This window comes from Osmerus eperlanus, chromosome 10, assembly GCF_963692335.1.
Source record: "Osmerus eperlanus chromosome 10, fOsmEpe2.1, whole genome shotgun sequence".
Lineage (NCBI taxonomy): Eukaryota > Metazoa > Chordata > Actinopteri > Osmeriformes > Osmeridae > Osmerus > Osmerus eperlanus.
Window position 1 is genome coordinate 10,265,175 of NC_085027.1, and position 16,378 is coordinate 10,281,552.

Consider the following 16,378-nt stretch of genomic DNA (forward strand, 5'->3'; position numbering starts at 1 on the left):
TTGCTAAGAAGGACACATTTGATGTAGGCTAGTCTACGTACTAAAACGACACAGTATTTCACAAGTTCACTGTGAATAGAAAAAGCCATACTTCATTTATAGAACAATAATTTCGTGCAGCTTTCATTACCTGCAATTAGATCAATTTATTGTTTTTCTTATGTTGTTAGCATAATTGTCCGCCACATAAATGACAGCCTTTTGCAAATAATAATTGACATTTAGAAAACCCCATAGGCCCTAGGCAACTTCTTTCCGATGCTCCATACATACATCCAATACCTCCACGTAGGGACGTGCCTAAAGTGTGGCCTGAAGTTTCCCGAGCAACATCCCATTGACCTTTGAGACCTTTGGCTGGGCCCCTCGGCGGGACCCCAAAATCTTTTTTAATTAGCTTTTGTCAAGGCCTGCTTCTTTTCCGTGGGATGGTCATTGTATTTATATAATATAACCAAAGGTATTAGGTTTCATGAAATGAGGGTTGTTTTGCGAGAAGCTGTAAGACAGCCACCAGAATCAATTATTTTACAATGGTTCAGAGCTTTAGCGCACGATGTCGTAGTACACTGCCATCTAGCGACTAAACATTTATTTATTAACCTAAGCCTGGACAGCCTATGAAACCTTATGAATCGATTAAGTTGATCTAAGTATACATTTTGATAGTGTTTCAGATTATAGAATATATATTTATAATGATATAGATGATTTAGAATTCATTTTTTACACTATTCTCACGACAGATTACCTTTGTGTTACCAGGGAACCTTTGTGTCCGAAGCAATGTTTTTGACAGGAAGACATTTATGTTGCAACGTGCACGGATCTTACTGTACTCCTACCTGACTCCGACTATTGCCTATTGCCTTGTCAAATTTAGTTTATATTCCATTATGTCGGATGCCTTGCTTCGTTGGTGTGTGGACCAATTACACCATACCTTTGGATTGGAAGCTTGTGAAGACATTGTCCAGTAAGTGAACTGTGTGTTTGAAAATGGTGTGTAAGCCAGCTGGCTCACTAGCGAACCCTAACACTAACCCTAACACTAGCTAGCTGTCAAAAAGTCTCACCAGCTACTAGCTAGTTTAGCTAGTCAGCTATATTAAAACCTGCAACGCATGCTAGATAGCCGGTGGAGGTACATATGTACATAGATAGTCTCCGTTTAGCTAGCTTGGCTACGATGATGGCTGTCATACCAGCCTACTTATTAATTACAAGCCTACTGTTAGCCAAGTATTAATGTTATATCACTACGTGGGCGATCTCCAATGATGGCTATACGGCCATCAGAGGTAGTCAATGTAGCCTACATGTATGACAACATACATTTTTGTCCTTAGATACATTCTATCCATAGACAATGCAGATGAGATAGCTGAATATGTTGGCGACCTCCTCCAAGGGACGGACGGGAGGAAAAGACAGTTTATAGACGAGCTGCTGGACAGGTGGCAGAAGATTCTGAGACAGACACCAGACAACTCTGGGATGTACCTCCTCAAAGACTCTGTCACAGGAGCAGGTAACATACTTTCTCCCGACATAGTACATTTAACAGACATGCTGTTCATAATTTCTGTTGTGTACCAAGAATGTTTTGGTATGGACTTGATTTCAAACCTAATGCATAACACTCATAACACAGTGTACACAACCTCATGCTGCCAACCTTAATTGTTAAGAAGATGATTGTAACACAAAGTTTTTATTTTTACTTAATTCTACAAGTGAATTAATAACTGTGAGGGCTTGATGACTTTATACACAATATGGCAAGTCTTTAATAACATTTTCTTTCTTCTCCAGATGGTATAGATATGACCAAAGACTGTCAAAAGAAATCCAAACGCAAGGGCAGGAACAAGCAGGAGGTGATGGCAGTAAGCCAAGTGGAGATAGAACCTGAAGCAGTAAAAACTCCTATTGACTTAATGAAGGCTAGTATTCCTCACCGTGCACTCATCACCATGCACTCATCACACACAGTAGTTCACATGTTATATCCTGACCACTTTCTGTTGCGTCTTGTATCTATAATTTTAATACGAATGTACCATGTTACCCACAGGCCCAAGAGAGTGGAAGTTCATCCTCACAAAAGAAAAAGAACAAGTTTGTAAATCTCTATGCCAAAGAAGGCCAGGACAAACTGGCCATCATGCTCCCTGGGCGCCACCCCTGTGACTGCCTGGCCCAAAAGCACAACCTTATCAATAACTGTATAAGCTGTGGTCGCATTGTGTGTCAGCAGGAGGGGTCTGGCCCCTGCCTCTTCTGTGGAAGTCTGGTGAGAGAGATTTTACTGATGAGTTAGAATCCGGTTTTGTGCTCTTCCCTGACTTGTGTACTTAAATGTATTCGTTGTATATATATACTTGATATTTATACTTTACTAAATGTAATTCAGTTAACCTCTTATTCATACACACTTAAAATCTGTTTGTCATTTAAAAAAACATATTTAGCTCTCTGTCATAATGACATAACTTACCATTGCTTGATCAGGTGTGCACCATAGAAGAGCAAGAAATCTTGCAAAGAGACTCTAACAAAAGTCAGAAACTACGCAAGAAACTAATGGGAGGTAAGAGGCAAAAACATTCAAAATAGTTGAAAGTACAATTTTAAATGTAGTAAAGAGTTGTAATCCAAATATATGTCTGTGTGAGCCAGAGGGGGATAGGGACCAACTTCCTCACCAGGAGGCTCGAATGAGTGCAGGGTTAGAAAAGGCCCTCCAGCACAAGGACAAACTACTGGAATATGACAAGAACAGGTACCTTATAAACATTATATACGTTCCAAATGTCTATCTGTGATATAATTGCTGAGTGTTGTTAGATAATCGCTGGGAATATGAAATAAAGTATAATACCAACTAGAGAGGGTACAATTTCTGGGGAAATTGTAGGGTGTGCTTGCTTGCGTCGGTTGCACAGGGGTCCGTTTTTGAATGACATTTTTAAAACTGATATTTCTGTATATTTTATATAAAAATGCATACTTATTATTTATAAAGATTACATAGATTTAAAAGCATTTTTTTTGCTGCTCATTTACAACTGAAAATACGAGTGAAGTGTAGAATGAAATAGATCTTCTCATTTCCCCTGCAAAAGGCATCCTCATCGTTGAATCAAAACGAATAAATTTGGCAGACCGGTGTAAAAATTGACCTAATCTCTATGACGTAAACGTCCTTTTAAGTTTTTCCCTTCTCGTGATATTTTCATGCATTTAGCCTACTCATTGCATTCATTCATGAATAAAGAACCCCCTTTGAAGATTATTCTACGACGTTACCGGCAGTAGAAGATTGAATCGCGATTCAAACAGTACCATCTTCTAACTGAAAATATGCCCCCAAAAACGTAAATAAGCTTGACATTTATTTAGTGGAAAATCGCTTTCATGAAAAGCTCACTGGTAGCGATCATTAAGTAACAACAGTAACAACGCAAAGTGCGCTATCCCTGTGTGGAGAAGCTGCCCCGGTAAATTGTACTACTACGGTACAGTAGACTACTGCTGTGTTCGTCTTGGTAGCGATTGCGTTGGTTGAATTGGATTTAACGTTCCGTTGTATGGTTTAGGCTGAAATTAATTATTTTCATGAACAGATTGACAAAGTTTAGGCTGTGGCAATGAAGTTAAGGTTAGCAGTTAGATAGACTTTTGATTTAAGTAAGGGGAGTGCCGAACATGTTCTGTCGCCGTTTGACTTACTACAGCTGTGTAGATGTTTTTGTAGTGTCTCGCGTAGGCTACAGCGTTGCAGTGAGCAACACTGGTTTGAAACCACAGGTAATGATAATTTCACCCACAAATCGTTTACTTGTAATGTAATGTCATAATAAATCCTACAACGAAAATGTATTTGTGAGGAATGTTTATTTTAAAGATTGAAAACAGATGCATCATAGACCACTGTAGTATGTGTTGCCCGGGCAACAGAGGCTAATGTCATGATGCTAATGCTTCAGTGAAATAGTAGACTACCGTTTCAGAATCAGAATCAGAATGGGATTTATTCGCCATGAAAGTTTGCACAGACAAGGAATTTGCTTTGGCCGGAAGGTGCATACAATAAACATATACCTAAAATTTGTGGACTATGTGGACTATCTATACTAAGGGTACATAAACTAGCAGTACTAAGTGGGATTAGAATATAATTAAATATACAATAAAATAAAATATAAGTTGCCGTAAATTACAATATAAAAATACAAAAATACAAATATTACAAAAAATACAAATGTACAAGATACCATTTTGTAATGCAGTGCAAAGCAGTGTGTTTTAAGCAAGAAGTCAATTAGAGTCAGTGTGGTCCCTTGGCCTTGTTGAAGAGGCCAACAGCGGAAGGGAAGAAACTGTTTTTGTGGCGTGAGGTATTGGTCCTGGTTCCAAAAGTAGATGTGGGCCTACTTCCTTAATAATATCAGTTAATATTGTACATTACATTTCATAATTGTGTTTCACATCACAAAGTAAAATTTGTAAATAGTTATCAGTAGTTAGCCTAGCTATCCCCCAAGTTAACAGATGTGAAACGAATGTTCTGCTACAGGTAGTCACGCGTGTTTTCGTGACGTTAGTGACGTAGTGACGTTAGTAACGTCAGTGACTGTGGCTAGCAAATTAGCCACCGTTAGCTTCACTTTTCACCACAAAAACGCAATTTCTACTTAAACCATGCAACTGAACGTAAATAAAAATACAACCAACGCAATCGCTACCAAGACGAACCTTTTGACACCGCCGTTGTGTATATAGTCCAAATATTGACTGATCCTTAGGGGGGCTAAAATAAATAATAATAATAAATAAATATATATGTGAGAGAACAAAGGTTGTGCTCTCGCCGAAGGCTTGAGCACACCCAATTATAGATTTACAACAACATGCTTTGAAAACCATATTTTTCATGTATTTTTAAGCATATTAATCGTTGTCCTTGTGTTCAAAGCCAGGACATGAAATAAGCTTTATTTTGATTTTGTCATCATATAAACAGTGTTAAGAGAACCCAAGTCCTGGATGATGAGTCTGACTACTTTGCCACCGACTCCAACCAGTGGCTCTCGCCAGGCGAGCGCGATAATCTGAGGAAACACGATGAGGAGCTTCGTGAGCTTCGCCACGCCTCCAGGAAGGACAGGAAAATTACACTAGACTTTGCAGGCAGACGGGTGCTGGATGAAGGACAGAACCTTAACCAATACTATAACAAGTGAGACCATTACTTCCCCAATGACCTGCAGGGACTCCTCATGATTACGTGGTTGAACCTCCATGCGTTTGGTGTAAAAATACTTAACACTTTACTGTGTTTCATGTTTTATAGGTTGGATGAGACAGTAAAGGCTCTCAGCACAGGCTCTCAGGTGAAGTCACCACAACGCTTTGAGGGACCAGGAGGTCAACAGCACATGGGAGAGTTGGTTAACCCCAACATAGTGCAGTCTGCACCAGAGGTGAGTTATATTACAAATGTTACACAGTGAGTTCAGAAACAGATTTGTTAATTGATCTCTTTAAAACTTGCTGCATTGCCAGCTAATCCATTTCGAGATTGCAAGCTGTGGATGAATTTAACATAGCGCAACATATTTTACTATAATATTTTCAAAAAATGTTGGGTGTACTGTAAGAGCTGCTGTAGTACATATTTTAAAACTGTTGTACTTCGGCCGCTACACATCAAAAAAGAGGCACAGTTTATCCAAAGCAGTGTCAGACAGGGCTGAATGGCTACAAACAGCTCTCTATCCCTGTTCTCTCAGAGGGAATGCTGCATATGTTTGAGTTTGTTAGAGCAGCTTTTGAAGTTTGACAAGATGCTAAGCATGTGAACAAGCTTGTCCATGTGGTGCCAGTGGGTGAATGTAGGCTGTGGTGAGAGCTACCGGAAGAACCAGAGCAAAGGCCCGGTGCAGGAGGCTGCCAAGGTGGAGCGCTCCAGACTCCGTCTGCAGGACAGGGAGTTGCAGGAGATGGCTGACGGAGGCTGGTGCCTCAGCATGCACCAACCATGGGCCTCGCTTTTGGTCAAAGGCATCAAGAGGTACTGAAGCCATATGTTAGGAAGTTACTGACCATTATGTTAGTGGGTCAAAGACATCAAGAGGTACTTATACCACAGGGCATGTTAAGGAGTAATCTATTGTTAGTCAAAAGCATCAAGAGGTACTTAAGCCTCTTAAGTTTTTTGGTGAGTTTTTCCTTGTCTCCTCTGGGGTTTTAACTGTATCGGTGATGATCTGTCGGCTTCTGTGATGCCCTTTGTGATATTTCTTGTAAAAAGCGCTTTACAAATAAAGTTTTATATTAATTGGTTCATTATTCATTGATACCCTTCAATGATATGTTAATAAGGATCTTTACTTGGTCAAAGGCATCAGAGCAAGATACTCTAGCGCTGTGGTTAGAATACAGTGTGTTTGTGCGTGTTCATGCAGAGTGGAGGGGCGCACCTGGTATACTTCTCACCGGGGTCGTCTTTGGATCGCTGCAGCAGGCAAGAAAGCCACCCCTCAGGAGATCACAGAGGTGGAAAACATGTATCGGCAAATATTCAAGAGAGGTACACACAGAGACGGTGGTCAGATAGAGAACAACTGTAACTTGCAGTGTTATGAAATGGACAATGTAGTTTAATGAAACATGTAATCATGCAATTTAACATTACATCATAGACTCAAATTCTTCAGAAGATTTTAGTGTAATCTGCCTTTTCTTGCAATATTTTACAGATGTCTCATTCACTGTTGTTCCGATTTCTACAGATCCTAAATTTCCTAAAGACTACCCTACTAGCTGTCTGCTGGGATGTGTCAACATGACAGACTGTTTGACTCAGGAGGACTACAAAGAACAGGTTAGTGTGCATTTATAAAGATCAGTACCAATACAAACACACATATACACTAAAACGTTTGACACACTCTGCTTGGAAAGTTCCTCTCATTGGTGACTTATCACCAATGAGAGGACGTTTAGCCTGCAGCTGTAGTTATCCTTTCGTTTTATAATGACGAAGGAGACATTACATTTAGTCATTTAGCAGACGCTCTTATCCAGAGCGGAAATGTAAACATATTCTCAATTCCTTAGCTGTTTATTTGAAGTATTACAATTAAGATCATTGTTCTGATCGGGTCTGGGGCCAGAGTCTCCATACATACATTTGTACTGCTGCTATGCTACATCCCATCAGTAGAGGGCATGCAGCTCCACACAAGTCCACTCTCAACCCTCTTTTTTGCACTGCAGACAACAACCACCCTTCTGCCCACCCACAGAGCAACAACACAATCCAGTCCCAGATTATACCTATCCTTTCACTACCTCCTCTGTAGCAACAATGAACATGAAACTCACAGATTACGATGACTCTTATGTGTGATCGTACTACATGCAGGAAAGGGCTTATTGCAGGAAGGTTTGGATTGACTTGGTTCCATTCTTGATGAATAATAAATCAATAGGCTCCACTGCTGCTCCCTGTACCCTTTTTATCTTTTGCCTTTCATGCTGTTTAAATGTCTGCATGCCTCCGCCTTAGACAATCCTTTGCAAAGAATGGTGTTGTCAAAACACAAATAATAAAGATGTTTCTAAAGCTGTTGTGTAGACAGTGACACTAAAAAGGGTTGTTACGGCTTTTTTATATTTGTTATCGTTTTTTTATGGGTACATTTTACATTTGATTAGTTTAGTAGATGGTTTTATCCAAAGCGACATACAAATAATGCATAGTGCATTTTGAGAAGGTTATTTTTCCTTATATATTTATTTTCTTAAAGTGACAGTCACTTTGTTGACCTACAAAGTCATCTGTGCTTCTTTAAACATGAAACATATGCTTTGGTCCTTTCGTTCACGTATAAATACATATTTGATCACATCCCTTTGTGTGGTTGCACCTGTGCTTGTGTGTGTGTTAGTGTGCGTGTGTGTGTGGCTGCCTGCGTGTGCCTTTGAGCAGATAAAGCCTGGCAAAGCATCCAGCCTCTAATTTACCTCGTTCTTTGTTTAATTTCCTCAATGTGATTGTGACAGTGCAAACATCTGTGCCTGCCTCCACCACATCCTTACTCTCACACCCCCCCCCCCCACACACACACGCTACCCTCTCACACACATTAGCTTTAATGAGATATTGACACAGTCACAGTTGTTGAAATTGCACATGGTTCTTTTCTGCTGAGACACAAACTGCACTAGGGAAATGTAATTGCCTCTGATTAGGTTGCAATGATGTGTGTGTGTGTGTGTGGGGGGGGGGTGTCGACAGTAAGTAACCATGATACTGATCGTTCATATCTGACCTCATAATTTATGCAGACAGACATGGAACTAGCATGAAGGTCTGATAAATGGGTGTCATGCTTCTGCTTATCTCCCAACCTGTTTGGTAAAGATACTTTGTGCTATATAGTATTTTACCCTGTATCCCCTAGGGTCTATTCTTCCCACCTCTTTATATTCTTTCAAGGGCCAGAAGATCATGGGTTAGCTGGCTGTGTGACTGCCCTTTCATTGTGTGTGTGTGTGTGTGTGTGGAGGGGGGGGTGCATAGGGCGGTCATAAATAACACCGCCACTCCACCGTACTCCATGACAAAAGCCCTCAGAGGAAAGTAAGCGGGTGGAGAACAGAAAGCTCTTGAAAGAGAACGACATTGAGAAACAAGCTGACCAGTACTGGGGCACCGACGCTTGTAATTATAACCCTTACTGTGTACTCAATGTACCCAATACCAAACATGGTCGAAATAGCATGTAGCAGCGAATGTATCACTTTTAACTCTTGTTTTTGTTAACTTATTTTAATACTTAAGTAGTGTATGCTAGGAAAAATAACGTGTCACTAACCCTTTTAGTCGTATGTTACAGGCAAGCTAGCTGCTTAATTGCGTTTGTTGGGGATAGGGAGTGGAGTAAGTGTGTGTGTGGTCGGGGGATGGTTAAAATGGAGTCCTACGAGACTGAGGCTGCAACACATGTTAGTGCCTGTGTATAGGAAACATATGAAATGCATGATGCAATCAAAGTATGAGAACGTCTTTTGTTTTGAATTCACAGCAACACTACATTAAGGTTGCATGAACTACCATGTAATTACATAGCAGGACCTATAGTAACAACATTGTAGTAAGATATGAACTTCTATGTAGTTACACTTGATTACAGTTTAGCTGTACAAGTTATTACACAAGTAAAACGTGGTATGGGTTGGGTTGGGCTTTCCGTTGGGAAAACTTGGGCAGTTGAGAAAGGGGGTACCCGACAAGAGGGGTCTATTTAAGTGGTATGATGGAGCAATATAGATGAATCTCAGTGGAGAATGTGCTTTAACAATAGTGTGTTAAGTAGAAGGGGTCTATTTGTCCCCTCAGTCAAAAAGGATTCACATCGGCTTGACCAGACCAATCCTTCCTTTCATTAAACCATACCGCTGTATTGATCTTCTCCCTACGTCCCTCCGTCTCTCACTCTGCCTTCCTCTCTCTATCCCTGCCCCCCCCCCCCCCACACACACACACACTGGTGATGGGAGGCCTGTATGATCTATACCCCTTCCTCTCCACCTCCCTCTCTGTTGTGCTCACCCAGCATGGGAGAAAGGCATGCAGTTCAATGCACGTTTGGCAAAGAGAGACAGGGAGCCATTTACAAAGCACACAAAGTGAGAGTCAGAAGTCCCTTCTCATTAGTCTAATTGTGGTTTATTGAATTGGACTGAATGTTTTGTATTTTTTCCCCCAAATGGATCTATATTACATTTATTAAACATTTCAAAGCCAGTCAATGCTTGAGAGATCAAGTTCATTTAATATCTGACAGATAATCGGAAAGATCCCATGTGTTAATGCACGCATGTAGGGTAGGCTCCCCAATGTGTGCCCAATCGTGCATGTGAGCTCTGCATCTCCAGCTCATTGCACATCCTGCACACTCAGCCTCACACAGCCTCACACTCGGCCTCACACTCAGCCTCGCACTCGGCCTCACACTCAGCCTCACACAGCCTCACACTCGGTCTCACACTCAGCCTCGCACTCGGCCTCGCACTCAGCCTCACACTCAGCCTCACACTCAGCCTCACACTCAGCCTCACACTGCGCTCCAATCTATTGAAGCAGCGTCTCCATCTCCATACTCAAGTCAAATGGAGTCGATTGATATGAACTGATAATAAGGCCTGAATTTACTCTCTCTGCTGCATAGCTTAGCTAGGCTTTAAATGAAAATGAAAAATACATTCTTAAGTATTCCCAGTTTGGGATCATACACGTTGTACACCAAGTTTAAAAATATATAAATTCAGATGCTTTTAAGTGTCTAACCTTCCTGACAATTCCTTACAAGGGTTTTATGGGTGTGGACTTTGTATGCAATAAGCACCTTGCTTCAGGAGGAGAGAGGAATACATGAATGAGGTTATTTGCACACAGACAAAGGAGCAGGAGAATGTAACAGTTTACCTGTTTTTTTAGTAGAACATATCGATAATTGAGATGAGGTCACCTCAATGTCTTTTCATCAGCTGATGTCCGATCAAGTTCAGGAAATTAAATCACTCAAAAGACTTAACAGCAGTCTTTAAAGCAGTATGGAAACTGGAGGCAGCGCAGTGTCTTGTACTGTTTAAGAAGACACATTGAGAGCACTAAGGCCCTATTTCACCATCGGTGAGAGCTGAGTGTTTGTATTGATTTGTATTGACCATGAGGGAGCTTCAGTCTGTTTCAGGATAGAGGTTCTACAGTGCTTCTGTGCATGTGTACGTGTAAGAGTACATTTATATGTGATAGAGTAGCTTTTCCCCAACAATCTTTGTCGATTAATAACACTTTGGGAAAAAAACATTTATAGCTTAATGACCCCCTATCTCTGTTAGCACATGACCACACGGTGATGAATATATCAAAAGGTTTGCAGTAAGTAGCATTTTGTGGGCATGGCACATATGTGATATTTAACAGAAGTAATAACATGTCATAAACTAATGCTTAACTGTTATGCATTAAGCAGGCGAGTCTTATTTGGGACATTCCGTATGGCTTGTCAGTTGTCAGACCTCTAGAGAGGCTCTCCTTGTTAGTGCAGCCAAAGGCTCTAACTGGTGCATACATTTCTTTGTAGTAATGTAATATTTATATGTTAAAAATCCCATCCTTACCAAACACACACAGACTTTGACACACACTCTCACAAACAAGTACACACAGACACTCTCACACAGTAGATTTATTGGAGAGAGTCCAAACGAAGTCAGGCAGGCCTATTTTCTCCTCTTCTTTTTTTCTCTTTAATGCTGTATGACTCTTATGTAGGCCTGCTGTCTTTCCTTGCCCCTGTCTCTATCTTTCCATCTCCTCATTTTTCTCCCTCTCCTCCTCAAGAGAAGACATCGGTTTTCCTGTTAGGGCCATGAGTGTGGACGTGGTCACGGGAGAATTCAATTTTGCCTGGAACAGGCTTCATTATGTCTGGTGTGTGTTCGCGTGTATGCAAGCTCATACTTGAGGAAGAGAGGGAGTGTGAGTAGAAGCACGTGCATGTGAGTAGAGTGTTAGCAAGTGAGACAGACTTGGAGCAGTCACCCCAATTTGTACACCCCCCCCCCCTCTCCCAACCTTGACTACAGTCTTGTGAGCACACACACACACTTCCTCTCCGTTTCCATGCTGGGCAGTTTGCCACAGTGGAGAGGTCAGACAGCATGTGATTCTGTCATGTGTAGAATGCATTCAGCAAGGATCTCTGCCACAGGACCACAACACCAAATCGCATAGGGCCATCTGCCAGAGTAAGTAGTGTAGTTGTTTTCAATTTCTCAGACCACATAACGTGGCTTGCTTGCCATTTCAGTTTGTGGAAACTTGTCAGTTGGGGTCTTTTGTTATGTCTGGCACTTTCACATTAGTTTACCAGTGACAGCTGAGGAGTTATTGATGTGCATGCCTTTCATGGTGACTCACTTTAGCAGTGAAGCTAATGCTTAACTATAACCTCCTAAGAGTTTACTAGACGTGAGTTTTATTAAATATGCAGTGTAATCTGTACAAATGTGGCCTTTAATTACTTGTTTCAAAGTATATTGTAACAGAGCTATGTTGACGCATTGCAATGTTTTGTAATAGAGCCACATAAGTTATACTTGTATTTCCCCTTAACTGTCTCTGGGTACAAATGTGCTGGACAATAAAATGCTAACTTAATGGTTTACTACGGGTCTGTTAATTCCGTTTATTCATCTTTTTCATACACTTCAATGAAAATATCCAGGGAGGAAGAGGTTAATGTCTTCATAAAACTTGTAGACTAACAAGGAGAAGAAAACAGGAATTCCTTTGCCTGAAATGCTGCAATCCATTAGAACCTTGCCAAAGGCTAAGCCCCCCCCCCCACACACACACACACACACACCATCCGTTATATGCTTTTAATGAAGCAAAGAGTCAATATGTTAGCTGTTCTTTTCTCCAGTATCTCTCCACATCAGGCTCACACACTGGAGGATGCCCTAAAATGTATTGCTGTGAGGCCTGTGTTTGTGCCAGTTTTCTGTTGGTAATGTTTTCATGGAAGATGGTGAGTCTATGTATACACCAAACAGACATTTGTCCTACTATTTACACTAATTGGAAATAGGAAATGTCTGAATATGTGCCTGTGTGTACTTCAGCTTTCAGTTTCACAAAATATGGAAACATGTACATGTATGTGCAGTGTAAAATGTTTTAATGCAGTTGACATAGCAGTCATTGCTGCCTCGTTTGACGCTTGACAATGCCTAATCTTTTACGGAGGGGTGTGTCATCATCACTAGCCGCTGATTCCTGTCTCAGAGTAAGATTGTACCCACAGTATAAATCAATCTGACATTTTAGCATTGTTATTTGAGTCAGCAGCCCACGGGTACTGGCTTTAACATATTTTCAACTCAAGGGAGACAGCTGGACAGTCACAGTTTGTGTGTGCTTGGTCACATATTATTTATTTATTTTAAACTTTGATTTATTTAGCTGTGGATGAGATATGTTCATGTCCGTGTGTGTGTGTCCATGTGTATTCATAGGATGGGTGCAGAGGACATCACCCTGTCAGGCCTCCGCCCAGTAGCATCACGACCACAGGCATCTGTCTTCATGACACGGGCGGGGGGAGAATGAGAGGAGAGATAGAGGAGAGAGGGCTCAGGAGAATGAGAACCTCAGGGTCAGAGATTACAAACTCAATTGTGTTGTGGCGGCTAAGGGTTGTCTGCTCAGCAAGTTCCTCCCTGAGATAGATCAGAGGGTTGGAAAGGAACGAGTACGTCCGCCTCATCTCTTCCTCCTCCTATCTCTCTGTGTGTCACTTGCACAGTAAAGATATCCTGCCTTCATTGAATGCTACAGGTTTGTCCCAGAGGAAAATGCTCTTGTAGTCAAATCCAAGTTTATAACATTTCTTCTCGTGCTCACATACACTTGGAATGGAACTTGAAAGGAAACAGAGTGATATTATATTGATATGATAATACTGAGAAGTGTATTGTAAATGTTTATGGAACATGGGTAGTTCCATTTGACAAATTCATGGGTAGTTCCATTTGACAAATTCCATCTTAAGGGATCCCTTTCTGACAGGATATTTTTAATTATTGTGTGTAGTTTTCTTGAGCTGTGTTCCTTGAGGATTTTTAATCAGTTTAAGAATCAACTTAATATGTTCGGCTCTGTGGAAAGATGAGAACGAGATTCCCAAACTACTCATTGTGTCAGTCCTTGGAGATGTGTTAACAACCAATTCTTTTACCATCTCACCCTTTCTGAACTCCAAAGCCTCACTTGAACCATAAGGTCAAATAAATATGAGTCCTTTAGAATCATATTGTACCTACTGTACATCTGTTTTCAACAGTTCCATGTGCAAGCTGCCAAAAAAGAAACCCAGACAGAGAAACTGAGAGAGGGAGAGAGAGAAAGCCAGCTATTACCCACTGTGTCTGAGTGAATACAGATGGGGGGGCCATCAAAAAAAGAGAGAAAAAACAAGAATCAAAGCAAATACTCACCTCAGGAGACAGATGTGTCATAAAGTCCCACTCCTTCTCTATTTCCATATTATGAAATCAAAATGCCCGCCATGAAACGGTTTGTTACCTGACTTGAAATTGGATCCATTCGACTGACAGCGGCTGCGCTAAAAAGGGATGGATTTGTGGTGGCGATAAAAGCACATTGGGGGGGGAAATAAGAAGTTAAGTTTTAATGCTTCAGATTCCCATGGGGTTCTTTGATGTCTGAGTTGGAAGGTAGACATGGTAATGGTCACCAGGGGAGAGGTATGTGTGTGTTTGTGAGTTGTGTGTGTTAGATCAGTGTGTAGGTGTGGTAGGTAGAGGAAGTGGGTTAAAGGCTCGTCCTAGGCAAAGAGTTTAGACTACCTATCTGGCTCAGCTGTAATGGGATCCAGATGGATGGTAAGTCAACAGCTTAATCAAATGTGTGCCATTATCCAATAATTTAAAAGTGCTTTTTTCCTAGTACTGTTTCTATTACTTTTACCATTGCTACGTGTAAGAAAGAGCATTACAGTAAGAGTGTTAGAACATGTGCTATACTTCCTTTCCACATTGGCCTAAGTGCATTAACTATCCAACTACTGTGCCACAAATAAAAATTTCTCACACTTTGCTTCTTAGTCCGTATGTGTACAGTAGATATTATTCACTCCATGGTTCTTAGACACTTTTCATATCCCTTAACAGTGGATCAACTGTGTGTGTGAGACATAGCCCCATGCCAGGGAAAGTTCCAGCACTTTGACTTGCTAAGTCTAAAAGAGCTTGACTGTTGTGAGGCAGTCTTGTTTTCCTACTGCCTCAAGGCCCACCACGGGAGGTGAAGTCATAAACATGGCTGGGAAAAGTGGAACCGGGCTAAGCGAGGCAGCCTGTGTAAATCTCCCTCCTGCGCAAACACATGACTTCACTACACCTGTCATCGCCAGAGCTAGCTAAATGGCTAATGTTTGTCTTGTTCTCGAGGCAAGGTCCTCTTTGTAAGTAAATCGTTTGCTGAGAGGAGAGGTAGAAAACGAGCCTCACCGCTAATTAACAGGAGACATTTAAAGAAAATATTCAATTTGTAGCAATGACTCTTATGTTGTTCATATAATGAGGCTTTAAGTTGAAACTGACTTTTTCATATCATAAAAAAATGATATTCCTTTATTTGAAGCACTTTTTATGAGCATATACAAGCAAAATGTGTACTTGTGTCTAGTTTGATAACAATGACAGTTATCTTAAAACAACATAATCTTTCTTTTATGCCAGTAGGCGATGGCTGCCTGTAAGATCAGATATCATTGTATATATCCTTGAATGGCTCAATGGGGTGTGTTTTTGCAGTTGAGTACATTGACACAATGGCAGGAAAAGGAAAAAAACAATACTAGTGCTGAGCTCTTTAGAACTAGACACGTCTCTCCTCACGTTGAGGGTATTAATAATGTAAATATTCAAGAGCCTATGTTGGACGCTCTTCGATAATTAATGTTCACTCTCCAACTTGACACCAGTTGATTCTGTGGCTGAGGGAGTGTGTTGAATTATTAATTCTCATCTCTGCAAAACTCAATATGACGAGTTGGAGAAGGACTGCCCAAGCTGCCCACTCTGATGGAGCAATTTTATATTGATTTGAATTACTCTCTTGTAGAGCTTTGTGGTGATAGAACAAAGAAATCTATAATAAAAATTTTCAGCCCCAACATGTAAGTGTGTTTATATGCTGTTGGCTCTCTCAAAGGGAATGAGTTAGGTTTTTAATTGGGTTTGCGGGCTTGTAAAAAAATGGGATGGTTGCATTTTCGGTTCCAAATCTATTGTCCTTCTTGCCATAAGTTTTTCAGTAAGATCTGACATATTGAGCCTTGATCCAGCAGTTTTAGACATTTCAGTGGTCTACATTATTGTTACAAAACAATCACTTCCAGTTTTTAAAACCATTAGTATGTCAAATACAGCATATCCCCATTTAGCTACACATTAGGATAAGTTAATTTATTATTATGGCACTGTGAAAGATAAATGTAATAGGATATTGGAACATTGTAAAAATGATATGGATAAGGCAGGCCAGCTTTACCACCGCCTCTCATCCTTTCATGAAGTGATCCCCCGAGATGTTAACACCCTCTCACCTCACAGGCGTCGCTTATCAACAGGGCTGAGTTGGATCCATCTGTTTCTTCATTCTGAGGGTTAAACCAGCCTTGACAGAACCCTCTACTTATTATTTCACCTTTTCTCTTCCTTCCCTGGAGAAAACAACTCTCCTTTTCACCCTTTTTTTCGCTCC

General features: G+C 40.8%; 1 protein-coding gene across 1 annotated transcript in view; it reads left to right on the plus strand.

Moving 5' to 3' along the window:
* The first annotated feature begins 775 nt into the window (after positions 1 to 775).
* Positions 776 to 16,378, plus strand: part of trip4 (thyroid hormone receptor interactor 4) — a 39,192-nt gene continuing 23,589 nt past the window's right edge. Inside the window, exons 1-11 of the mRNA XM_062471775.1 lie at positions 776 to 976; positions 1,350 to 1,531; positions 1,816 to 1,946; positions 2,078 to 2,296; positions 2,515 to 2,593; positions 2,683 to 2,785; positions 5,030 to 5,245; positions 5,360 to 5,489; positions 5,892 to 6,079; positions 6,474 to 6,598; positions 6,801 to 6,892. Coding sequence (XP_062327759.1) covers positions 810 to 976; positions 1,350 to 1,531; positions 1,816 to 1,946; positions 2,078 to 2,296; positions 2,515 to 2,593; positions 2,683 to 2,785; positions 5,030 to 5,245; positions 5,360 to 5,489; positions 5,892 to 6,079; positions 6,474 to 6,598; positions 6,801 to 6,892 — 1,632 coding nt within the window. The 5' untranslated portion in view covers positions 776 to 809. The remainder of the gene's footprint in view (positions 977 to 1,349; positions 1,532 to 1,815; positions 1,947 to 2,077; positions 2,297 to 2,514; positions 2,594 to 2,682; positions 2,786 to 5,029; positions 5,246 to 5,359; positions 5,490 to 5,891; positions 6,080 to 6,473; positions 6,599 to 6,800; positions 6,893 to 16,378) is intronic.